The sequence below is a fragment of the Muscardinus avellanarius genome (genome assembly GCF_963383645.1).
Source record: "Muscardinus avellanarius genome assembly, chromosome: 11".
NCBI classification, from domain to species: Eukaryota; Metazoa; Chordata; class Mammalia; order Rodentia; family Gliridae; genus Muscardinus; species Muscardinus avellanarius.
Window position 1 is genome coordinate 9,845,549 of NC_137797.1, and position 24,301 is coordinate 9,869,849.

Consider the following 24,301-nt stretch of genomic DNA (forward strand, 5'->3'; position numbering starts at 1 on the left):
GTAAAATAAACACAACATAAAATTTACCATGTTAAGCCGGGCATGGTGGCGCACTTGTAATCCCAGCATTCAGGAGGCTGAGGTGGGAGGATCGTGGTTTGCGGCCAGCCACAGCTACTTAGTGAGACCCTGTTTCAAAATAAAGAATAAAAAATAGGGCTGGGGGTGTAGCTCGGAAGTAGAATGCCCCTGGGTTCCATCCCCAGTACTGAAAAAAAAAAAAAAAAAGTTACGCGTGTAGCACAGGGGCAGTACTTCCATTCACATTGGTGCACAGTCCCACCCATCTCCAGAACTCCTGTGTTTATTTTTGGCGGGGAGGGGGACCCTGGGGATTGAACCCAGTGACATTCTACCTCCACCAATTTCTGAGTCCAGCACAGCACCTGCCCTCCCCATCTCAGCCTCCCGAGCACCAGGACTACAGCCGAGCTACCACAGCAGGCTCCAGAACTCCTTTGTTTTGCAAAATGAATTCCACACCCATTAAACAAAACCCTTAAACAAAATCCATGCCCGCCCCTCTGGGCACTGACCCTCTGGGCACTGACCCGGGTCTATTTTGGTTTCTAAATCTGACTACTGTAGGTCCTTCACGGGGGTAGAGGCGCACAGGCTTTGCTTATGGCTGGACGATGTCCCCCACGCTCACGGTGTGAAGCCTGTGTCAGAATTTCCATCCTCTCTTAAGGCTGGCGAGGCCCAGCATACCGTATGCCTGGACCGCATTTCACGCACCCATGGCTGGACATTCCCACCTCCTGGCTATGGTGAAGATTATGCATGAGCCGGGCATGGGGGAGCACACCTTGTAAGCCCAGTATTTGGGAGTCTGAGACAAGAGGATCTCAGGTTGGAGGACAGCTTCAGCAAGTAGCTAGACTCTCGTCAACCTGATGTAGGAGAGAGGAAATAAGCAGGCAGAAAGGAGACAGGAAGGGAGAGTAAAATAGAACTTTAATCTAAGAACCTGGAGCTGAAGTGCTTCAGCCTCTAGTCCACAAACCAGTTCTTTCCCAGGCCTGACTCCCAAATTCCTGGGATACCTGTAGATCCTCGAGATAACTAAAAGAAACTATAATTGCTCTGTGCATTGATAATAAGGCAGATCGATGTTCCGAGAAAACTCTAATTTAGAACACTCCAGTTTGTCAATCAGCTAATGAGGACCCCAATCAGCCTGAGGACCCTAAGGCTGACCAGACCACCTGCCCCATAAACTGCCTGGGGACTAGCGGACTGAGCTTATCCTCACACCCCTCCTCTAGCCTACCAGTCATGAAGAGCCCCGAACCCCCAACATGCCTTCCTGCTCTCGAGGTGGCCCGCATTCTCTCTTGAATGTCTATTTCCTCCCCTTTCCCTCAAATAAACCTCTGTCCATGTCTCTGACTGGCATGTGCTGAAATTCTTTTTCGTCCTTTTAGCCAAGAACCCTGCAGACCCTGAGTTCCTGAGCTGAGGGATCACCCCACAAACCTAGCGAGACCTTGTTTCAAAGTAGGAGTGGTGATGCACACTTGTAATCCCAGTATTGGGAGGCTGAGACAGGAGGATCCTGGTTTGCAGACAGCCTCAGGGGAAAGTAAGTGAGGCCCTTCACAACTCAGTGAGACCCTGTTTCAAAATAAAGAATAAAAAAGGGGGCAGGGGGTGTATCTCAGAGGTAGAATGCCCCTGGGTTCCATCCCTAGTACCGAAAAAAATAATAAAAATAAATATAGCCTGGTGTGGTGGCATGCACTTGTAATCCCAGTACGTGGGAAGCTGAGACATGATTGCCAAATTCACAGCCAGCCTCAGCTACTTAGTGAGGCCATCTGCAACTTAGTGAGATCCTGTTTCAAAATAAAAAAAAATGAAAGAGGGCTGGAGGTGTAGCTTGAAGGTAGCATGCCCCTGGGTTCAATCCCCAGTACTACAAAAAAAAAAAAAAAAAAAAAAAAAAAAAAAAAAGAAAGAAAGAAAAGAAAGAAAATTATGCATGTCTGCTTGAGACTGATTTTAATTCTTTTGGAGAAATGTTCAAAAGTTATATTGCTGGGTTGTATATTAATTCAGTGTGTCATTTAGTATTTTTTTTTTTTTATACTGGAGATGGAACCCAGGGGCCTTTTACCTCTCAGCTACAACCCCAGACCCTTTTATTTTTTGAGATAGGTTTTCTTTTTTTTGTTGTTTTTGGTGGTACTGGGGTGGAACCCGGAGGCTTTCTACCTCCAGGCTATCCTCCCAGACCTATTTTATACTTTATTTGGAAACAGGGTCTCACTAAGTTGTTGAGAGCCTCACTAAGTAGCTGAGGCTGGCTTCGAACCTGTGCGACCCTCCTGTCTCAGTCTTCCAAGCGTGGGGATTAAAAGCGTGCGCCACCACGCCCGGCTTGACATAGGGTTTTACTAAGCTGCTGGTTGGCCTCGAACCTATGATCTTCCTGTCTCAGACTCCCAAGTACTGGGATTACAGGCCTGCTTTATCACATCCAGCACTGTTAGCCTGTTGTTGTTTTATAATGTGGCACTAGAGATTGAACCCAGATGCATTCTACCTCTGGGCTAAACCCCCAGCCTGATTTTATTTGGAAACAGGGTCTCACTAAGTTGCTGAGCACCTCACTAAGTAGCTGAGGCTGGTTTCAAACCTGGGTAATCCTCTTGTCTCAGTCTCCCAAGCGCAGGGAATACAAGTGTGTGCCACCATGCCCCGCTTTGAAATGTAATTTTTTTTTTTTGGGTGGGTCTGGGGATGGAACCCAGGGCCATTCGACCTCTGAGCTACACCCCCTGCCCTTTTATTATTTATTTTGAAACCGGGTCTCACTGAGTTGCAGAGGGCCTCACTAAGTAGCTGAGGCTGTCCTCAATCCTCTTGTCTCAGCCTCCCAAATGCTGGGATTATAAGCGTGCGCCACCACGCCTGGCTTGAAATGTAACTTTAATTCAGAATTTCTGCATCCTTTTCTAGGCCTGTTGCTCTGCAAGCCAGTTTCTCTCATAGGCCTGCCACTCAGAGATCTGGGGGGAAGTTATAAAGCTACTTGGTGCAGTTTTAATTATACCACCAATAAATAGTTTAAGCAAAGAGAAAGCTGACATTTTGAGAAACTGCATGTTGGGGGAACTTGTGTGTGTAGTGCTGGGGATTGAACCCAGAAGCATTCTACCTCCAAGCTATACCTCCATCCGTATTTTTACCTGGAAACACGATCTTGCTAGGTTGCCAAGAGCCTTGCTAAGTTGCCAAGGTTGGTCTTGAACCTGTGGTCCTCCTGTCTTGGCCTCTTGGGTACTGGGATTATAGGCATGCACTACCACGCTCGGTTTACCTTAGAGGACTTTCCAGCATTATCTATGGAGAATGACCAGGTCACTACAGTCTAGAGATCAGCAGCTGAGCCCATGCCTCATACCTTCCCACCCCACCCCACCCAGTTTTCTTTAAAAGAGGAGCTGGGAACCCCAAGAATGCGCCTTTTACTCTGGAGATGTGCTCCTTGTTTTCCTAAATATATCCTTATGCCTCTACTGACAGGGCTTAAGTTCTTTTCCCTCAAAGATGTCAAGGACCCTGCTGGTCCTAAACCGAGTTTCCCCCCCTGAGAATTCCTCTGGCCCTCTGCCAGAGACACTCTTCTGTGACCCGTTCAAGTACCTTGCGCGAGCACAGGCCCATGCCTTCTGACTCCTCCAATCACAGCCCTGTGACGGACATCGCAGGCCTGGCGTCGACTCTGGGGCTGGATTCACAAAGCCCTTGCTCTTGCAGAGTGGATCCTGGGCGAGGGAGAAGCAAGAGATGTCTGCTGGGAGCCAGGTGTGGCGGCGCACGCCTGTGAGCCCAGGACTTGAGAGGCTGAGCAAGGCCCTCAGCAACTTAGACAAAAAAGATAAAACTGGGCTGTGGGTATAGTTCAGAGGTAGAATGCTCCAGGGTTCAGTCCCCAGTTACATATACATATAAAAAAAAAATTTTTTTTTGCAGTACTGGGGATGGAACCCAGGGGTGCTCTACCTCTGAGCTACACCCCAGCCCTATTTTTTATCCTATATTTTGAAACAGATTCTCACTGAGTTGCAAAGGGTTTCACTAAGGTTTTGCTGAGGTTCAGCCAGCGAGATCTCGCAAAGAGAACTGGGTTGGGGGAGGCCCCCCCAGGGGGATTGGGGGGTAGCATTGGGGCTGAAACCTGAGCAATGGAAGGCAATAAGAAATCAGACTGCAGAGCCAGAGTCCTCCAGCCAGGTGTCTTCTTAGGACTGCCACCAGTGGGGTCCCCACCACGGAGGCCTCTGGGAGCCCACAGCCCCATGGAAGGGCTGACTCGTGAGAAAATCAGAGGCCCAAAACAGGCCCACAAAAGTGGCAAAGCCAGCACCCTGGGGACCTTCCCAATGCCCATCTGCCTCAGCCTGGACACACAAAGGCCCCAAGAGGCTGGTCGTCTGGTCTGATATAGGCCATGGTCTTGGCCAAACTTCAGACTGAGTTCCAGAAGGGGCCTGGACACCTTCAAGGGCAGCTGACCTGGCCTCAGGGCGCTGGGTGTTCCCCACTGGTCCAAGCCTAGGGAGGGCCCAGTGTCAGCCAGAGGCTGCCTGGGACAGGGCTCGGGGCCGTGGGGTGTTCTCCCAGTCTTGACTCTTCCTCAAGTCCTCAGATTCCCAAGCTCTTCCTGTCACTGTTCCACATGTGACATCCATCAAAGGACCCCAGGGCTCAAACGATGCCCGCCATGCTCCCTCAGAACCGCCTGCCAGGAGCTAAGCGACACCAGGGGCAGGGAGCCCCCAGGGCAGTGCCCGCCGCACGCCTAGGGCAGAGTAGGTGTCACCAGGGGCCAGCCCGGCCCGAGGGTGGCCTTCTACGACCAGGCCCAGGCCTGCACCTGTGCCGTTAGCCCTCAGAACATGCGCTTCCCACTCCCCTCGGGGGGCTGGGCCCGTACCGTGGCCGTAGGAGTGTTTAGGGACACCCGAGGCACAGCCAGGTGAGTGGAGGGACAGATCCTGAAAGGAGGCTCTCCCTGCAGAGCCCTGCCCAACAGAGGGAGTGGTGCCTGGGACCCTCTGGCCACACCAGGCGGAGCTTGGCTTCCTTCTTAGGTGGCCTTTCAGTCTGTGGTGGACGCACTCTCAGAGTGATGAGTTAAGTCTCAGCAGGAAGAGGCACGGTATGGGCTAGTATTTATAGCATGTCCTTTACCCAAACAAAGCCAAGTAAACAAACTAGCCAGTGAGGGCGAGGCCCTGCCCTGTTGACCCCAGCCTGGGCAGCTGCAGCACCACCCACACACCAGCCCAGGGCTTCACTCAGGGGGACTGAGGACAGCTCACAGCCAGCACTGCCCACAGCCCGGGAGCTGGACTGCGGGGCGAGGCTGAAGCAGGCCGGGGTCTCACCCTCGGTGTCAGGACAGTGGCGCCCAGCGACGCAGTCAGAGTGCTGGGGTTCCAGCAGACCATCGCTTACCAGCCTCCAAGCAGATCAGGAGGCAGTGGCCAGCTCCCAGGGAGAGGGCCTCGTGGGACAGATGTGGTGTTAAACACGCCACTAATGCCACCACGCACATACCACCATGTACCACTTCACTGCACTAGAAAACGCCATTGTTTCTGGAGACCAAACAGTATCAGAGATGTTCCTGGGAGAAAATCCCCTTTGTTCCCCAGCCTCTGTGCCGAGTTGAAGTCTGTTCCCCCGCAGGGCAGAGATGGCTTCACAGTGGAGGGCAGCAGGCTTGCTGCAGAGCTCCCCCTTCCCAGGGTCCTGCTAGGCTTCTCCGGGAAACCTGCAACTCCCCACACTATTTGCAGGCGTGGCGAGCAGGTACGGACTGGCCTTTGACTGCTCCATGGTGGCTGGTCCTGGCCAGCTGCTGTTGTACCACGGAGGAGGGCGGATGGGGAGGGCTGGCTGATTCCAATGAAAAGGCCCCTGTGGCTTCAGCTCTGGCCCCGCCACGGATGGCGTGACTTGGGCTGGGAGCAAGTTCTGGGCCTGCTCCCTCCTCTGAGTGGGAACAGCAGTCAGGGTGGCTCCCCTCATCACTGGAGGCAGAGAGCGTGGGGGAAATGGTCTCACCTAGCCAGGGGTGGTGGCACGAATCTCACCTAGCCTGGGATCCAGTATTGAGACGGGAGGATTGCAGGTTCAAGGACAGCCTCAGCAAGTAGCGAGACTCTCGTCAACCTACTGAGACTCCATTTCCAAATAAGAAAAAGAAATTGGGCTGGGAGTGTAGCTCAAAGGTAGAATGCCTCTGGGTCATTCCCCAGTACTATACCAAAAAAGAAAGAAAGAAAGAAAGAAAGAAAGAAAGAAAGAAAGAAAGAAAGAAAGAAAGAAAGAGAAAGAGAAAAGGTCTCGAGGCCCGGCTGGGTAATCTTTCCCCATCTGTCTGTGGCCTTCCTGGGCAGCTGGGGCTCCAAGAGCCCCTTCCCCTCAGCACCAGCCTCCACTCCCCTCTCAGCCAAGCCCGCAGCCACTCCAGACTCGTCACCCAGGGGTGAGGCCACTGGCCTCAGCTGCCCCCACAGTGGAGGGGACCCCACAGGCTCTCCGTGGCAGCCCAGGACCAGGCTCTCCGGGCCTTTGCAGCTGACTGTTCCCCATGGCTGTGCAGGCCCCAGTGTTGCCCAGACCTTCCTGAGCATTTGGCACTGATGACCAGCGACGGTGCAGGCCCCCAACAGGTCGCCCTGTGGGCTTGGGAGCACAGGGCTGAGTCTGGAAGGGGAAACAGTGTCCAGAGGCAAGGGGAAACAGTGTCCAGAGGCAAGGGCAGCCCTGTCTGCGGGCCTCGGCTCACTGTCCACAGGTCGGCCTTTCTACTCTTCTGCGTGGGGCTAAAGGGACCGTAGGGGCCTCAGGCCAGCGCAGCTTCCATGTTGCAGCCCTGGTTCTGAGAAACAGCTGCCCAAGAGATGTGGCCTCGGCCTGCTGTGTGGGGTGCAGCCCAGGGCAGTGGGACAGGGTGGGGCACAAGCCGCAGACGGCTGCCTACTGACTCCACCGCTCAGGCCAAGTCAGGAAAGGCTGACCCCATCCTGCGGCGCTGGCCTGCCCGGACACAAGGTCCCGCTCCGGCTGCACTCTTGGCCAGGCTATGGTGCTGTCCCCACGCTCTGTTCGCCATGGTCCACGCTCCAGAGGCGGTAGAACTCAGCAAAGTCCACGTAGGGTTCCACGCGGCCATCCTCGCCAGGCGGGAGCGAGTGGGCAGGGCGGGAGCGAAAGAGGCCCCCATCAGAGCTGGAGCTGCTGCTCTGGGTGTGCGTGTCAGTGGACTGCAGGGTCATGGTCGGGCTCTGGCTGCGGAGACAAAAGGGGACAGAGTCAGGGCAGCTAGTTCAAAGACTCTGGCTTTTGGCCAGGACAGAGGTCCTTGGCCACAGGATTCTCTGGCAAGTGATGTAAAGCCAGGCATGCTGGTGCACACTTGTAATCCTTGAATTTGGGAGGCTGAGACAGGAGGATGGCAGGTTCATGGCCAGCCTCAGCTACTTAGTAAGGCCCTCAACAACTTAATGAGACCCTGCTTCAAAATAAATAAAATTAAGAAAAAATAAATTTTAAAAAAATGGAACTGGGGGTGTAGGTTGGAGGTAGAATTGCCCTGGGTTCCATTTATAGTATCACCAAGAGAAGAAAAAGACATAAAAGCCTGCTGGTCCCTGTTCTTAGGGACAGATAAAATGGCAGATGGATTTTTGAAGCACCGGCAACCCCGTGGCTACTCAAAGTTAAGTAGCATACTCAGTTCATGTACTGAGTGGCCATTCCTGGTGAGTGGCTCCCATGTGGGGCAGAACATTCCCTGGGTCCCACACACGCCTGCCGGGCAGAGCTGAGCTCCAGGGCTCCCAGCCTAATCCAACCCACTGACCCTGGCCGCATGCCCCTTCTTCCTTTACTCCTCTCCACCTTGCTCCAGGTGGAACAGAGATACCTGGACATCCTCCTCTTATCAAAGAAACAGCTGGTGGCCACTGCCCGGCAACTCCCAACACACCCAGCAGCAGCTGGGCAGGCTCAGGGCTGGGGAAGAGGCTGTGTGCGCCACTGAGCCTAAGTCGGAGGATGCTGGTCCTCCCAGCGAGCAGGCTCTGCTTTGTGGACACAGCTGGCAGGGTCCTGGGGTAGCCCTGCAGGGGGGGAAGAGCCACCTGGCTGCTCAGGGGGCCCGCCGCTCAGCTCCCAGCAGGCCCCTCAACCCTGGTGGTGGCCAGCAGTAGCAGCAGCCAGGACTTGGGGGCGGAGAAGGCAGGCTCCTGGGAGGCAGAAGAAAACATGCTGATTGGCCCTTCCTGCTCAGTGCCTCCCTCAGAGGGCTGGGTGTGCATCCCCTTTACTCTGAGCAGGGCTAACTTTCTGGGCTGGGGGTGGGGTATGCATCCACAGAGGTGAGGGGCAGGTGGGCACCAGGGCTGCAGGGCAGGCCGCACTGGAGGGAGCTGCAGGCTACGCTCCAGCTGCACCCCCTTAGAGAGCCCACTTCAAAGCTAAAATGTTGTAGTCAGGAAGCAGTGGTGCTCTCAGCCAGAACAGGCAAAGCACAGATCTGTCCCCCACGGCCCCAACACAGACGCCAGGTGGAAGGTCATCCTACACCACAGGCTCCAAAATGGGGAAAAGGAAGAGGACCTTCCCACGGAACAAAAGCTAGAATGAAAGCCCAAAGAAAACAGACTGATGGGCCGGCACCATCAGACGCCCTGTCCCTCCTGACTGTCCTCGCACCCCACCTATGTTCAGCTTCAATGAGCCCTGGAACCAACTGTGCTGGCCCTTCCTGCGCCCTGTCTCCTCCACAGAGAACTCCTCCCTCTGCCAGGGGTAAAAGAAGGGAACTGGAGGGTCCAGGATGCCAATACCTCTAAATTCAACTGAGTTAGTAGAAAAGAAATAAGAATAAACTGGGTAAGCCGGGCATGGTGGCGCGTGCTTGTAATCCCAGCATCTGGGAGGCTGAGACAGGAAGATCTCAGTTCGCAGACAGCCTCAACTACTTAGTGAGGCCCTTTGCAACTCAGCGAGACCATGTTTCAAAATAAAGAATAAAAAATGGAGCTGGGGTGTAGCTTGAAGGTAAAATGTCTCTGGGTTCCATCCCCAGTAAAACACACACACACACACACACACACACACACACACACACACACACACACACGAATCAGCTGGGTGTGGTGGTACACGCTTGTAATCCCAGTACTTGGGAGGCTGAGACAGGAAGATCGGGTTCGAGGCCAACCTCAACTACCTAGTGAGGCCCTCTGAAACTCAGCAAGACCCTGTTTCAAAATAAGAAATAAATCGGGCTGGGATGTAGCTCAGAGACAATATGCCCCTGGGTTCAATCCCCAGTACTGCAAAAAATACAAATACAAATAAAAATAGAAAGGGCTGGGGTGTAGCTCGAGGTAGAGTGCCCCTGGGTTTAATCCCCAGAACTGCACCCAAAAAAAGAAGAAATAAAAAAGGTAGAACAGAGACTAACAGGGAAGGTAAAGGGACTGTACCTTTAGTTTCTTGGTACTAAAGATTGAATCCAGGGGCAATCTTCTTCTGAACTAGAGGCCAGCCCTATTTTATTTTTAGTTTGAAACAGGGTCTCGATAAATTACTGTACCTTGGCCTTGATTCTCCTGTCTCAGCCTCCCAATGCTGGGATTATAAGAATGTGCCACCACGCCTGCTCGAGAACACATTTTTATTTTTATTTTTTGCAGGTCTGGGGATGGAACCCAGGGCATTCAACCTCCAAGCTACTACCCCTGCCCAATTTTTTATTCTTTATTTTGAAACACAGTCTCACTAAGTTGCAGAGGGACTCACTAAGTAGCTGAGACTGGCCATGAATCGTGATCCTCCGGTCTCAGCCTCTGGAATGCTGAGATTACAAATGTGTGCCACCACACCTGGCATCGGGAACATATTTTGAGACTGATTAAAAAAAAAAAAAAAAGCCTAGAAGCTGGGCACGGGGGTGCATACCTATAATCCCAATACTTGGGAGGCTGAGATCAAATCATAGGTTCAAAGCTAGTCTCAGCAACTTAGTTACTCCCTGTTTCAAAATAAAAAATAAAAAGGGCTGCGGGTGTAGCTCTGAGATAGAACGCCCCTGGGATCAATCTCTACTATAAAGAAAAAAAAGAAACGGCCCTGAGAAACACTGCTCAAAGCCTAATGACATGGGTGCAGTCCAACTGCTCTCCTTCAATGAGATGATGTCAACCTGAGACTCAAAAGAACCAGACCACCGTGACCTGCTTTGCGCTCTGTGATCAAAAGAATCCAGCCATCAGGCCAGCGCCACCCCTCGTGATCTCGTCTTCCCTCAAAGGAATCCTGAGACCCCAAAAGCATGTCTCGCTTTCAGGGAACTACCTCTGAGCTATGCCCCCAAGCCCATTTTAAACTTTTTTTGAAGCAGGGTCTTGCTAGGTTATTGCTGGCCTCACACCTGCTATCCTCCTGTTTCGGCCTCCCAACTACCAGGATCACAGCCATGCATGCTATGCCCAGCTCGCTCAGGCCTCTTTGATGTGCCCTGAAATTTCTTTCTGTGGTGTAAGTTAAGATCCTGCTAGAGCCGGGCATGGTGGCGCACACTTGTAATCCCCGCGCTTGGGAGGCTGAGACAGGAGAATCGCACAGGTTCGAAGCCAGCCTCAGCTACTTAGTGAAGCTCTCAGCAACTTAGTGAGACCCTGTTTCCAAATAAAATATAAAATAGGTCTGGGAGTATAGCCTGGAGGTAGAAAGCCTCTGGGTTCCACTCCCAGTACCACCCAAAAAAAAAAAAAAAGAAAAAGATCCTGCTAGAGCCGGGTGTGGTGACGCACACTTGTAATCCCCGCGCTTGGGAGGCTGAGACAGGAGGATCACACAGGTTCGAAGCCAGCTTCAGCTACTTAGTGAGGCTCTCAGCAACTTAGTGAGACCCTGTTTCAAAATAAAATATAAAATAGGTCTGGGAATGTAGCCTGGAGGTAGAGGCCCCAGTGTTCCATCCCTAGAACCACACAGACACACACACAAAAAATCCTGCTGGGGCTAAGCTGGGGACCGCTTCTGACCCCATCCAGTGGCACATCACAGATCTACAGGGCCTGACTCCATGCCTGTTCCTGTCCAGGCAGTGGAGCTGTCCGGAGCACGAGGGGGCTTACTTGGTGAGGGTGGGGGTGGCTTCGTCCAGGGTGGAAGCACTGTGGGCCCCGTTGACCATCTGGCCCTGGGAGGGCATGACGAGGGAGAGCGTCACACTAGTCTTGCTGGTGCTCTGGGTGCTCACGTAGGGCACAGACACGGGGTACACACGGCCCCCTGCGGCTGTGGGAGGAAGAAAACGGTGGGCACTGGGGTCAGGAGAGGAAACTCAGTGATGGCGGCAGGGCTGACCCAGGGTCTGGTGGGGTGGGTATCTGAGGACGGAGAGGCTCCCCAAGCCTCAGCCCAGCCCTCGCCCCAGGGGCAGCTCAGGAGTGTCCCTTGGCAGAGCCTTTTCCAGACGGGGTGGGACTTCCCCCCAGCAAGGAAGCCAGTGGTGCTCGAAGCAAGAACAGAATCGAGGGCCAGGCTTCCCACCGGTGCTTAGTCCAGAGGATCAGTCTGCTCCTAGCTGAGGCTGACCCAATAAAAACACGGTTGCAATGACAATGAGCCAGAGGAACTCCAGGAACCCGTGTTGGTGGGAGAAGAGTCCATCTGCAAAGCTGAGCTCCGAGGCTTACTCGCTCAGAAAAGAAACGGAAGTGCAGGCCTCAGGGGCTGAAGGTCTGATGCTGGGCACCACAAAGGACCAGTTCCCTGCACCCCAGCTACGTGGGACCGCTGGGGCTGCTGGCGAGGGCTCGAGTAGGGGAGGGGCCGGCCAGGTGCAGGAGGCACACAGCTGGGGGCTGCGGCCACGCGCCCCTGCGGCTCTGCACTTGGCTGGCTCCTGCACCAGCTCTTCAGAAGGTTGCCAGGGAGATGAACTGCCATTTTACAGACAAAAAGGAATAAAAGCAACATGAATGTGAGAGAGGCTGGAGTCAGAGCGCCTGGTCAGGAGCATGTGCCTGGAGTCAGAGCGCCTGGTCAGGAGCCTGGTCAGGAGCATGGGCCTGGAGTCAGAGCGCCTGGTCAGGAGCATGGGCCTGGAGTCAGAGCGCCTGGTCAGGAGCCTGGTCAGGAGCATGGGCCTGGAGTCAGAGCGCCTGGTCAGGAGCATGGGCCTGGAGTCAGAGCGCCTGGTCAGGAGCATGGGCCTGGAGTCAGAGCGCCTGGTCAGGAGCATGGGCCTGGAGTCAGAGCGCCTGGTCAGGAGCATGGGCCTGGAGTCAGAGCGCCTGGTCAGGAGCATGGGCCTGGAGTCAGAGCGCCTGGTCAGGAGCATGGGCCTGGAGTCAGAGCGCCTGGTCAGGAGCATGGGCCTGGAGTCAGAGCGCCTGGTCAGGAGTATGGGCCTGGAGTCAGAGCGCCTGGTCAGGAGTATGTGCCTGGAGCCCGGCCCAGCCCGCTGCACCCTGGGCAGCGAGGGCAGGGCTGCCTGCAAGGCACACACCTGGGGCACACGCACCTGGGGCTGGGGTTGCTGTGGGCTGGCTCATCTCACCCAGCGGGTAGCCAAAGTTCCTCACCAGCAGGGTCATGTCCTCGTGCCGCGGGCAGAACTTGGCCCGCTCGCCACCACTGGCGAAGGTGTCGCTGTGGATGCGCTTCACCCGGTCCACCACAGCCTGGGCCACTGCGTCCAGGGAGGTCTGCTTGGCGAACTCAGTGTCAATCATGGCAGCGATCTCCTGCGGGCAGTGAGGGTGGACCTGGTGAGGAGTGAAGGGCGGCCCAGGGCCTGGGGGCCGTAACTCCCGCGCCCATTACTCCAGATAGCCAGCAGGTGGAGGAAGCCTCTGCCAGGCAGCTTGCAACCTGAGCTTGCCTAGGTATTCTGGAACTTTCTCATTAGAAAAGGTGTGGCCGTAAGATCTCTGACTGTTGGTTTACACACCTCTAAATGGATAATGTCCACCCCGCTGGGTTATTACGTGGATTACATAACACACGGGTGTGAGAACACCCTGCAGACTCCTAGGAAGCCAGCAAAAACGGATTCGTGTGTGTGCGTGTGGTTCTGGGGGCTGGACCCAGGGGCATTCTACCTTCCAGCTACACTCCTAGCCTAATTTTTTATTCTTTATTTTGAAACGGGGTCTCACTAAGTTGCAGAGGGGCTCACTAAGTAGCTGAGGCTCTCTGTGAACCTGCTACGCTCCTGTCTCAGCCTCCCAAGTACCAGGATCACAAATCTGCACCACCACGCCCGGCTACAAATATATTATTAAGCATTCCTTCCTAGCTAGGCAGGCCTGTAATCCCAGTACTTGAGAGGCTGAGATAGGAAGATCACAGGTTCGAGGCCAGTCTCTGCAACTAAACGAGACGTTTAGCATCCATCTGTCCTTCCTTCTTGGTGCGAGGGATTGAAGCCAGGTGTCAAACACGTAGGCAGGCCTTTTACTCCTCCAGCCCTCTCTCTGGGCTTTTTCTTCCTTCAGCTTTGAACCCAGAGAAGATGTCTGGTGCAGCAGCTGAGACTCTGAGCCTCTGGTGGCCAGAGGAGCACACCCCTGAAGTGGCCAGCTCACCTGGTTGGCCTGCCCGGGCCCGTGCGCTGCCTCCAGGGCCTTGTACAATCCTTCAGACATGAGCACCAGGAAGCCAGTCACCCCATCCAGAGGCTGCGAGCCGTGGATCTCGGGCTCTGCGATGATCGGTTTAGACTTGGCAGCACTATGGGAGAGAGTGGAGGAAGGGTTTTGTGTGGAAAGGTGGACGCTGATTCTTCTGAGTGGGAGAAATTCATACCCAGAATGTAAAATAAAACACACTGGTGTTTTTATGGCTCAGAGGGCCATAAAAGCAGACAGGCTGTGAGGAGGATCAGCAAGAGGGCATGGCGGCACAGGCCTGGAATCCCAGTACTTGGGAGGCTAGTCAGGAGGATCAGAGGTTCGAGGACAGCCTCAGCAAGTTGTGAGACTCCTCAGCCTAGTGAGACCCCGTTTCAGAGTAAAAGTAAAATATGGCTGGGAGTGTAGCTCAGAGGTAGAATGCCCGTGGTTCCATCCCCAGAATGAATGAATGAATGAACACTCCTCTCAGTATCATTTGAGTGCTGCCAAAACGGGTACCCACAACTAAGGCCACAAACATCCGATCTGCATGGTGACTGCTTTAGATGTGATCAGTCATGAAGTGTCAAGAGGCTCCAGCGGGGTCCGTGCAAATGAGGATGCTCCTGACAGCAGTACTCCAGAGGGAGGACGGGCTGCGCAGGACGAAGGGGAGGACATCTCCCATGAAAACAGAGGGGAGGGGCAGCTGGGCGTGAGGGCACCCACCTAGAATCCCAGTACTTGGGAAGCTGAGATAGGACTGCAGGTTTGTGGACAGCCTCAGCAAGTAGTAAGACTCTTATCAACCTAGCGAGACTATGTTTCAAAATAAAAATTAAAAAAAGGGCTGGGCTGTAACTCAGGGGTTGAATGCCCCTGGGTTTCATCCCCAGTAACACACGCACACCCAGAGGGGAGGGTAAACTTACTGCCAACCTCACCGAGCTGTACATACTAATTGTGTGCAGCTTTCCAGTGCTGACCGGACCTCAGTGAGATGCTGAACATGGGGGGGGGGCAGCCAGCACTTGGGGTTTTTTGTAATGTTGGAGACTGAACTCAGGGGATTCTACCTCCGAGTTACATCCCTAGCTTAATTTTATTTATTTATTTATTTATTTTTATTACTTTTTTTGGTGGGTCTGGGAATGGAACCCAGGGGCATTTGACCTCCAAGCTATACCCCCTGTCCTATTTTTTATGCTTTATTTTGAAACTGGGTCTTACTGAGTTGCAGAGGGCCTCACTAAGTAGCTGAGGCTGTCTGTGAACCGTGATCCTCCAATCTCAGCCTCTCGAATGCTGGGATTACAAGCATGTTCCACCATGACCAGCTCTAATTTTATTTATTTATTTATTTATTTATTTATTTATTTATTTATTTATTTATGGTGGCACTGGGGTTCCTGGAAGCCCTTCTACCTCCAGGCTACACTCCCAGACCTATTTTTACATTTTTATTTGGAAACAGGGTCTCCTAAGCCAGCGCGCGTGGCTGGCTTCGAACCTGCGCGATTCTCCTGTCTCTGCCTCCCAAGCGCGGGGATTACAAGCGTGCGCCACCACACCCGGCTCTAATTTTATTTTGAAACTGGGTCTCACTAAGTTGCTGAAGGCCAGCCGGGCATGGCAGTGCACCCTTGTAATCCCCGCACTTGGTAGAATAAACAGGAGGATTACGCAGGTTCAAAGCCAGCCTCAGCTACTTAGTGAGGCTCTCAGCAACTTAGTGAGACCCTGTTTCCAAATAAACTATAAAATAGGTCTGGGAGTATAGCCCGGAGGTAGAAAAGCCCCTGGGTTCCATTACCAGTACCACAAAAATAAATAAATAAATAAATAAATAAATAAATAAATAAATAATAAATAAATAAGTTGCTGAAGGCCCTGCTAAATTGTTAAGACCGGCCTCAAACTTGTAATCCTCCTGTCACAGACATTTAAGTACAGGGATTACAGGCATGTGCCAATATACTGGCTACTCGGGATGTTTTATCTATCTATCTATCTATCTATCTATCTATCTATTCTTTTGGGCAGGTCTGGGGATGGAACCCAGGTGCATTTGACCTCCGAGGTACACCCCCTGCCCTATTTTTATTCTTTATTTTGAAACCAGGTCTTGCTGAGTCGCAGAGGGGCTCACTAAGTAGCTGAGGCTGGCCATGAACCACGATCCTACGGTCTCAGCTTCCCGAATGCTGGGATTACAAATGTGCACCACCACGCCCGGATTATTTATTTTTGTGGTACTGGGAATGGAATCCAGGGGGTATTCGACCTCTGAGCTACGCCCCCTGCCCTGTTTTTTATTCTTTTCTTTCTTTTTTTATTTTTGGTAGTACTGGAGATGGAACCCTTCTACCTCTGGGCTATACTCCCAGACCAATTTTGTATTTTATTTGGAAACAGGGTCTCTTAAGCCAGCGAGGTTGGCTTCGAACCTGTGCAATCCTCCTGTCTCTGCCTCCCAAGCGCAGGTATTATAAGTGTGCGCCACCATGCCTGGCTTTATTCTTTATTTTGAAACAGGGTCTCACTGAGTTGCAGAGGGCCTCACTAAGTAGCTGAGGCTGTCCATGAACCGCGATCCTCTGGTCTCAGCCTCTCGAATGCTGTGATTACAAGTGTGCGCCACGACACCCGGCTACCTGTGGTGTTTTAAAAGGGATGCCTGCTCTTTAGCCACCTCAGAACACATAGGTATGCAGGGGCATGTGTGTGTAACTGTGCATGTACACAGGTATGTGGACGCAAGACCCACTAGCAGCCTGTGTGTGTGTCGGTGTGAGGGGGGAGTAGAGCTCCACATACTAGGAAAAAAAGTTTCAAGCTTGCCTTCCCAAGTCCCAGGAGGGTAAAGATTCACCTGAACCTTGAGGCCTGGCCCCTGCGGGTGGGCCCTCTGGTCGTTACGTTAAGTGCTGTGCCGGCATCACACAGGGCGCGAGGGTGCTGCCCCGGCCAGTGCTTCCCATACATGTCAGCCAGTTTGTTGAAGGATGGCCGGGAGCCACGTCCTGCCTCAGTCTGTCACCAGCCCTAACAGCAGGCCAGCCACCTGACGTCTCTGTGCCTGTTTCCTCTTACGAACACGCCGTGGGGTAACGGCAGTGCCTGCCCTACAGGGCTGTGTGAGGTGTGCAGGCCGGCTGCGACAGAGGTTCGCCATTACCGTGACTTTTGCTGCCATGAGCACTTGGCTGGTGCCCAGAAGGGAAGTGTCCTCAGACAGAAACATGATGTTTCACACCTCTGCCCTGGCTCCAGGAGCAGGCAGCACCCACCCACAGGCCTTTTCTCTGTTATCCTTATCCACACGGATACATTGTGCCACTGCTGGCTTCTGCCAGGCCTGTGGCAATACTACTGCCTGGGTTTGGCCCAGCTCCCACCTGCTCCAGCCTCTCTGGGAAGCAAACAGCATCCTTGGGCTCCGTGCTTTTCCCCTGCACCTGTCACAGCGGCCTGAGCCCGCATCTGCCTAGGCCCTCTGGTCTCACAACCACCGAGGCAGCTGGCTGGCCGGCCACCCACCTGAGCAGGTCGATGTCGGTGTAGCCGTATTTGACCTTGTAGTCCCCGATGCGCCTGGTGCTCTCCTGCCCGCAGATGACGCCCACCTGCTTGATCTTGCCTGCATCCAAACCTACCGGAGGGAGAACAATGCAACAGTCCCGCTCCTGTTCATGAGGAAGGGCAGAGAGAAGGGCACAAGAGCCACAGAAATAAGGCAAGAGGACCCGTGGAGTGAGAAGTAGGGACGGCACGGAGCACCACAGAGCAGCTCACAGCGCCCTCGGCCCCACCCCAGGAGAACTCAGACTCCTCCCGCACTCCAGCGCACTGTGGCCCCGCCCGTGGAGAGCTCACTGGGGACACGGAGGCTGACAGTGGCAACTGGAATCTCAGGTGTCTTTGGCTTCTCTCCGTCTCCATCAGTAACAGTGAGTACCTCTGTGTGCCAGGTACTTGAGAAGTATTTTATTTCATTTTTATTTTTTTATCATCATTATTATTTTTGGTGGTACTGGGGGTGGAACCCAGAGGCTTTCTACCTCTGGGCTATACTCCCAGACCTTTTTTATATTTTATTTGGAAACAGGGTCTCACTAAGTTACTGAAAACCTCACTCAGTAGCTGAGGCTGGCTTTGAACCCGTGTGATCCTCCTGTCTCAGCCTCCCAAGCGCGGGGATTACAAGCGTGCGCCACCACGCCTGGCTTGGGAAGTATTTTAAATGTACTAACTCTTTTTTTGGGGGTGTTACTGGGGATTGACTCCAGGGACATTCTATGTCCAATCTACACCCTTAGCCTTTTTGTCTGTGTGTGTGGTACTGGGGATTGAACTTAGGGGCATTCTACCTTTGAGCTATACCACTAGCCTGATTTTTTATTTTTATTTATTTATTTATTTTTTTTTTAATTTTTTTGGTGGTACTGGGGTTCCTGGAAACCCTTCTACCTCCAGGCTAAACTCCCAGAACTATTTTATATTTTTTATGTGGAAACAGGGTCTCTTAAGCCAGTGCGGCTGGCTTCGAACCTGCGTGATCCTCCTGTCTCTGCCTCCCAAGCATGGGGATTACAAGCGTGCGCCACCACGCCCGGCATCCACTAGCCTGATTTTTTATTTCTTATTTGGAAATAGAGTGTCACTAGGTTGATGAGTCTCACTACTTGCTGAGGCTGTCCTTGAACCTGTGATCCTCCTGTCTTAGCCTCCCAAGTACTGAGATTATAGGCGCCGCCACACCTGGCTTCACATGCTCTTTTAACCCCCACAATACCCGGAGCTGGGTTTTACTACTACCCTCATTACACAGATGAGGAAACAGGTATGAAAATTTGAATTAAGCCGGGCGTGGTGGCACACGCTTGTCATCCCAGCATTCGGGAGACTGAGACCAAAGGATCGCGGTTCACAGACAGCCTCAGCTACTTAGTGAGACCTCTGCAACTAAGACCTGGTTTCAAAATAAAGAATAAAAATTAGGTCAGGGGGTGTAGCTCGGAGGTCGAATGCCCCTGGGGTTCCATCCTCAGACCCACAAAAAAAAAAAAAAAAAAAAAAAAGAAAAAAGAAAACTTGAATTAAGTTCCAAAGTCACCAACTACTACGAGACGAGGCAGACTGGGATCCCCCTGGCCCTGCCCCCCCCCCCGTTCCTCCCTCCCCTGGCAACCCAGGGGTCAGCCTGCCTGCCTCGCGCCCCGCCTGCCCCCTCACCCAGCTGTGAAAGGCGAAAGAGCTCGTCCTCGTTCTCCGTGGTGTGGTCCACATTCAGCTGGGTCACCTGCAGCCCATCTACTGTAGATTTGCATAAAAGTGCCCGGTTGGTGCCTGCAGCAGAGCGGAGCAAAGACTTAGCAGAGTGAGGAACAGGCAGGGGAGGCAGGCGTCTACACAGGCAGTGCGTGAAAGGCCCGAAACAGGCTCAGGCCGTGGGGTGAGCCTTCAGCCTGGGGCAGCTGGTCACAGGACATGTCTACATATAGTCACAGGCTACGAGTTGAGTACAAGAGACCTTCTCTCTAGAGACACGTTCTAAAGTCACACAGACGCACAGTGCAGTATCTGGGGTTTGCTTTTAAACATTTTGGGGACAAAGGGCTATGAATGAAACAAGACGTCCACCAGTCAGTACTTGCTGAACAGGAAGGGACATGGCAAGTCACTGAATACTATTCAAACATTCTCCCATGTTTTGGAAACTGTTTCCTAATAAAGCCTTAAGGCAAGGGGGAAGAGGGAGAGGCATTTTGGGGAGTCTCTCCAGAGTCCCCACAATGACCTGCACCCTACTTAGCCATCTCTGGTTCCCAGGTGGCCCCTCCTCTGCCCACAAATCCAAACGCTCCTTCCAGCTTGCTGCTGTTTGTGAGGACACAGAGTGGGTCTTCCACACTAGTCAAGCTTTCCAAAACAAGCTGCGGGGGCCACTTAGAGTCGGGCTGAGACTCGCCCACGGCCGCCAATCAGGACAGAGGGCGACCGAGCGAGGACGCCTGCCTCTGTCCCGCTTTCTTCCACCTGGAGTGAGGAGGAAGCAAGGCTGGTGGCCCCAGGACCTTCATGGGTCTGAAACATCTACTTGTCTGGACAACCCACAGGCTGACCGGCCCCCTGGCCGGGGACAGCGGCATCTCACCCACGTTGGCAACGTAGAGCCTGTTGTTGAGAAGGACAGCCACAACGGCCATGGCCCCTCCTGCGATCTCGCGCTCCAGCACCTTGAGTCTGTCCAGGACCTTCTGGTACTGAGGAGGCAGCTGGTGCTGCGGGACACCCTGCAAACATAGCGCAGGGGTCGGGACCCTGGGGGCCACATGCCAGCCCTCTCCCTCTCTCGGAAGCAGGGTGCGAGGCCGGGGACAGAGGCGGCCGCGGCACAGCCAGGGAAGCCTGCTGTTCCTCCACAAGAGCCAGCCCTGACCTAACATGCCAGTGGCCCCGAGTGTGATGGAGCCAGGCCATAGCACCTGGGGCCTTCCTCCCCCATCAGTGTCTGCCCAAAGGTGAGCCTCAGAGTGAAGCCACCCCCAGGGCCAGGGAGACCCCTCCCCTCATGGACAACCCATGGCCACCTGGCAGGCTCCCCTCACACTCTGTGGCTCTGACCAGCTGTGCTGGTGGCTCAAACGACACTGCAGCAGGGTTCTGGCCCCAACCAGAGCCCCTCTGGTGCCTTTGGGTGCCGCGGGGAGATTACCTCTGGCAGCTGGGCCTGGAGGCTGGCCTTCTCAGCCAAGGCATCATCAATGGACTCCAGGAAGCTCCGCTCCACCACGTCGAAGGCCTGGGGACAGGGAACGGGCAAAGGCTGCTCCAGCACTGTGGCACCTGATGCTAAACGGACCTGTCCAGAGCAGTGAATTCACCGCAGCCTCGTGTGACCAGGCACCACACACTGCGCTGCTTTCTGCAGATCATTTCTTTTTTTTGGCACTGGGGATTGAATGGAGGGGCACGGTACCTCCAAGCGACTCCTCCAGCCCCCTTTTTTTTTTCCTTTTTTTTGCGGGTCTGGGGATGGAACCCAGGGGCATTCGACCTCCGAGCTACACCCCTGGCCCTATTTTTTATTCTTTATTTTGAAATTGGTCTCACTGAGTTGCAGAGGGCCTCACTAAGTAGTTGAGGCTGTCTGCGAACCACGATTCTCCGGTCTCAGCCTCCCAAATGCTGGATTACAAGAGTGCGCCACCATGCCCAGCCAGCCCTATTTTATTTTTATTTTTTAGGTACTGGGGATGAAACACGGGGCATTCTATCTCTGAACTACACCCGCAGCCCTATTTTTTAAATTTATTTTGGTGGTACTGGGGATGGAACGCAGGGGCTTTTCTACCTCTGGGCTATACTCCCAGACCTATTTTATACTTTATTTAAAAACAAGGTCTCCCTAACTTGCTGAGAGCCTAAGTAGCTGAACCTGGCTTTGAACCCATGCAATCTTCCTGTCTCAGCCTCCCAAGCGCTGGAATTACAAGCGTGCGCCACCACGCCTGGCTTTTTATTCTTTACTTTGAAATAGGGTCTCACTGAGTTGCAAAGGGCCTAAGTAGCTGAGGCTGTCAGCGATCCATGATCCTCCTGTCTCAGCTTCCCAAATGCTGGGATTACAAGCGTGTGCCACCATGCCCGACTTTATTTTTATTTATTTATTTTTGTGGTACCAGGGGCTTTTCTACTTCTGGGCTATAATCCCAGACCTAATTTATATTTTATTTGGAAACAGGGTCTCACTACGTCGCTGAGAGCTTCACTCAGTAGCTGAGGCTGACTTTGAACCTGCATAATCCTCCTGTCTCAGCCTCCCAAGCACTGGGATTACAAGCATGTGGCACCATGCCTGGTGCCTTTATTTTTATTTTTGACACAGGTTGATGAGAATCTCACTACTTGCTGAGGCTGTTCTTAAACCTGCAATTCTCCTGTCTCAGCCTCCCAAAGGATTCCAAGCATGTACCAAGATGCCCAGCTCCTGCAGATCATCTTTAATAAGGACCGTTGGCCCACACGGGTGGGCGTATCGCACAGGAGCCGCCACAGAGGGAGCAGAGTCAGGCTCCAGAGCACAGGGTTGAATTAGACTGAGGGGGGACCCTGGCTGTGCACCTCGGGCTCCTCAGCCACAGATCGGGGCAGCATGGCTCTGGAGCGAAGGCCTGCCTGAGCAGTCAGCACAGCACCTGGCTTGGAGGAGCACTAGTCAACAGCAGCTCACAGGAGCACTATGCTCTTTTCCAAAGGCTTGTCAAATCCTGCTGGCCCTGGCGTACCCTGGTGCCCTGTCTAAGTGCCTGCCGAGAGAACCAGGGGCACAGGAGCCCAGCAGCTAACGAGGACAGGAAAAGGCTGGGGCCCCGGCTCTCAAGGACCAGGAAGCAAGCCTTGTCTAAATCAAAGTGCCTCCAGATGTGCCCCGAAAGAAGAAGCCAGAGAACATTTCACAGGAGTGAGCGGAGGGCAGCCCTAGTCGGCAAGGCCTCCCAGACACCTAGGGCGCTTCCTGCAGCTGGGCTGCACATCTGGCCACCTGAGGGGCTGCTCTAAAGGGCTCCTCGGGCCTTGCCCAGTGCCGCCCCCCCCCACACCTTTGTCCAAGTTCAGAACCCTCAATCCCTTCTCCAGCAGAGCCTTTTCCAAAGCCAAGCCTGCCAGTCACACGAAGGACTGATGGCCCTGCCTGCCCGGGGAGCCCTGGGGAAAGGCTTGCTGCCGCCGAGAGCTGCTCCCAGGGCTGATCCTTGGCAGAGTGAAGAGGCCAGGAGTCTTTGGACCCCGCCCCACCACATTCTGTAGTTGAGGTTCCCAGTTCAGGGGGAAGTGGACACACTGACCAGCCCGAGCCCATCACCTGCAGCAGCACCCGCCGCACGTCAGCCTCGGAGTGTTCAGCGCTGAGCTGGCCGAGCAGCAGCTCTGCAGACAGCCGCTGGGCAACAAAGCTGGTTACCCGGTTGCCATCGTAGCCATTGAAGACGCCATACAGGAAGCAATTGTTCTCACTCCTGTGGAGGGAGGGCACAGGAGGCCTGAGGCCAGGGGCTCTGGGGGAGACTGAAGATAAAGCAGCTGCAGCTTCAGGTGCCCACCGGGTCCCCCGACTTTGGCCACCATTTTGCTTGGCTCTGAACTTCTGGGATGCTACTGGCAGGCCCTTGGTAGAATCAGATGTGGAAGGGATCACAACAGAGGCCACCTCCCCCAGGCCGCTGGCAGCCCCACGTCAGACAGGCGTCCCTGTTTTGCTTACAAGCCGACTTCCTCCGCCCAGGAGAGCAACGGCAGGTGCGCACCTGAACTTGAGCCAGCTGTCCTCTGGAGGGTGGCTCTCGCTGCCCTTCCCATCAGCAGAGTAGCTGCGGTTGGAGGCTGACCCAACCCCAGAGAGGTGGCAGAGTGGCAGGTCATCTGTCCAGCTTGGTTGCTGCTCCTGGGGAAGGACACGGAAGCCTTAAAGCGCTACCTTCTCCCCAGGCCAGGGCCACCTCACCTTCTCCTCCAACCAAGACCTAGCAGGCGGGGCACCCTGCACACAAGGCTCCACTTCTTTCTGGGAAACAGTGATGCTTGTAATGAACAGGGTTTGCTGTTTTTTTGTTTTGTTTTGTTTTGTTTTTTTATGGCTAGTCCACACACTGGTTCCCCAGGAAACATAAAAAAAAAGTATCCCCAAATGCGAGGCTCAGTAATGGCTTCCAGGAGGGAGCTGTGTTATGAAACACACACCCAAATGAAGCAAACACCCAGTAGGCAATTCTCTGTGGCCCCTTCTCCCTGCAGAGCTGCTGGTGCACAGTGCAAAGGAGTCCCGTGGACGCTGGCTACACCCGCAGACTGTAGGCCCCACCCTCACAACGTGTGATCTGGGCCCAGTGGGTTCTGCACAGCAAGCAGTTCCCACACTGGTCCTCTCAGTGGCTGGGGCCTGGCTTTGGGCTGGTCCATCACTCTCCCGGGCCTGGGGCCTCCGCTGCACTGTCCCTTCCCATCTCATCTCACCTTCCTTCTCGGCCAGCACCTGTGGCACTGCGGACACCCTGCTCCTCCCTGCCACGAGGAACAGCCTGCTTTTCCTCTAGCAATTTTCCAGGTCCCTCTGGGACTCTCTGGTTCAAGAGTCAGATCCTTCTGTACTCAGACTATACCCTGGCTCTATTGTTTCTGCCTGACGGTATCTGATTCTCATTCTACCCCCACAGCTTAAGCCAGGCTGCTCGGTACAATCACTGTGGATCTTAACACACACACTCGCACACGCGCAGCGCTGCCCAGACCCTGGCCCAAATACGCTGACTCTGAATCTCCCAATTTCCTTGCAGCGCACCCTGAAGAGCCTACTTCCCGAAGCCCTGGGATGACCCTGAGCAGGCCAGCCTGCCTGCTCACCCGGCCACCCAGCTGAGCACTGCACCCAGCTCACACGGCGCTCTCAGAGCCACTGTGCCGGACCAGACAAAGAGACAACTGGAGAATCAAAGCTCACGCTCAAGAACATCGATTACAATTTGGACTAAAAGCTTAATTGAGCCGGCCATAATCCCAGCATCCGGGAGGCTGAGACCGGAGGATCGCGGTTCGCGGCCAGCCTCAGCTACTTAGAGAGGCCCTTCACAACTCAGTGA

General features: G+C 53.9%; 1 protein-coding gene across 2 annotated transcripts in view; it reads right to left on the reverse strand.

Annotated features, from left to right (window-relative positions):
• Positions 1-7,103: 7,103 nt before the first annotated feature.
• TAB1 (TGF-beta activated kinase 1 (MAP3K7) binding protein 1) overlaps positions 7,104-24,301 on the reverse strand; it is a gene marked incomplete at both ends in the record, with an annotated part of 35,767 nt that continues 18,569 nt past the window's right edge. The window contains 10 exons of one of the 2 annotated variants that reach the window (XM_080706650.1): positions 7,104-7,311; positions 11,175-11,331; positions 12,569-12,791; positions 13,635-13,779; positions 17,202-17,313; positions 18,897-19,010; positions 19,819-19,957; positions 20,380-20,466; positions 22,531-22,684; positions 22,973-23,109. In XM_080706650.1, the coding sequence (XP_080562776.1) occupies positions 7,104-7,311; positions 11,175-11,331; positions 12,569-12,791; positions 13,635-13,779; positions 17,202-17,313; positions 18,897-19,010; positions 19,819-19,957; positions 20,380-20,466; positions 22,531-22,684; positions 22,973-23,109 (1,476 nt within the window). Of the gene's footprint in view, positions 7,312-11,174; positions 11,338-12,568; positions 12,792-13,634; positions 13,780-17,201; positions 17,314-18,896; positions 19,011-19,818; positions 19,958-20,379; positions 20,467-22,530; positions 22,685-22,972; positions 23,110-24,301 lie in introns of both variants that reach the window. The other variant, XM_080706649.1, reaches the window with a different exon arrangement.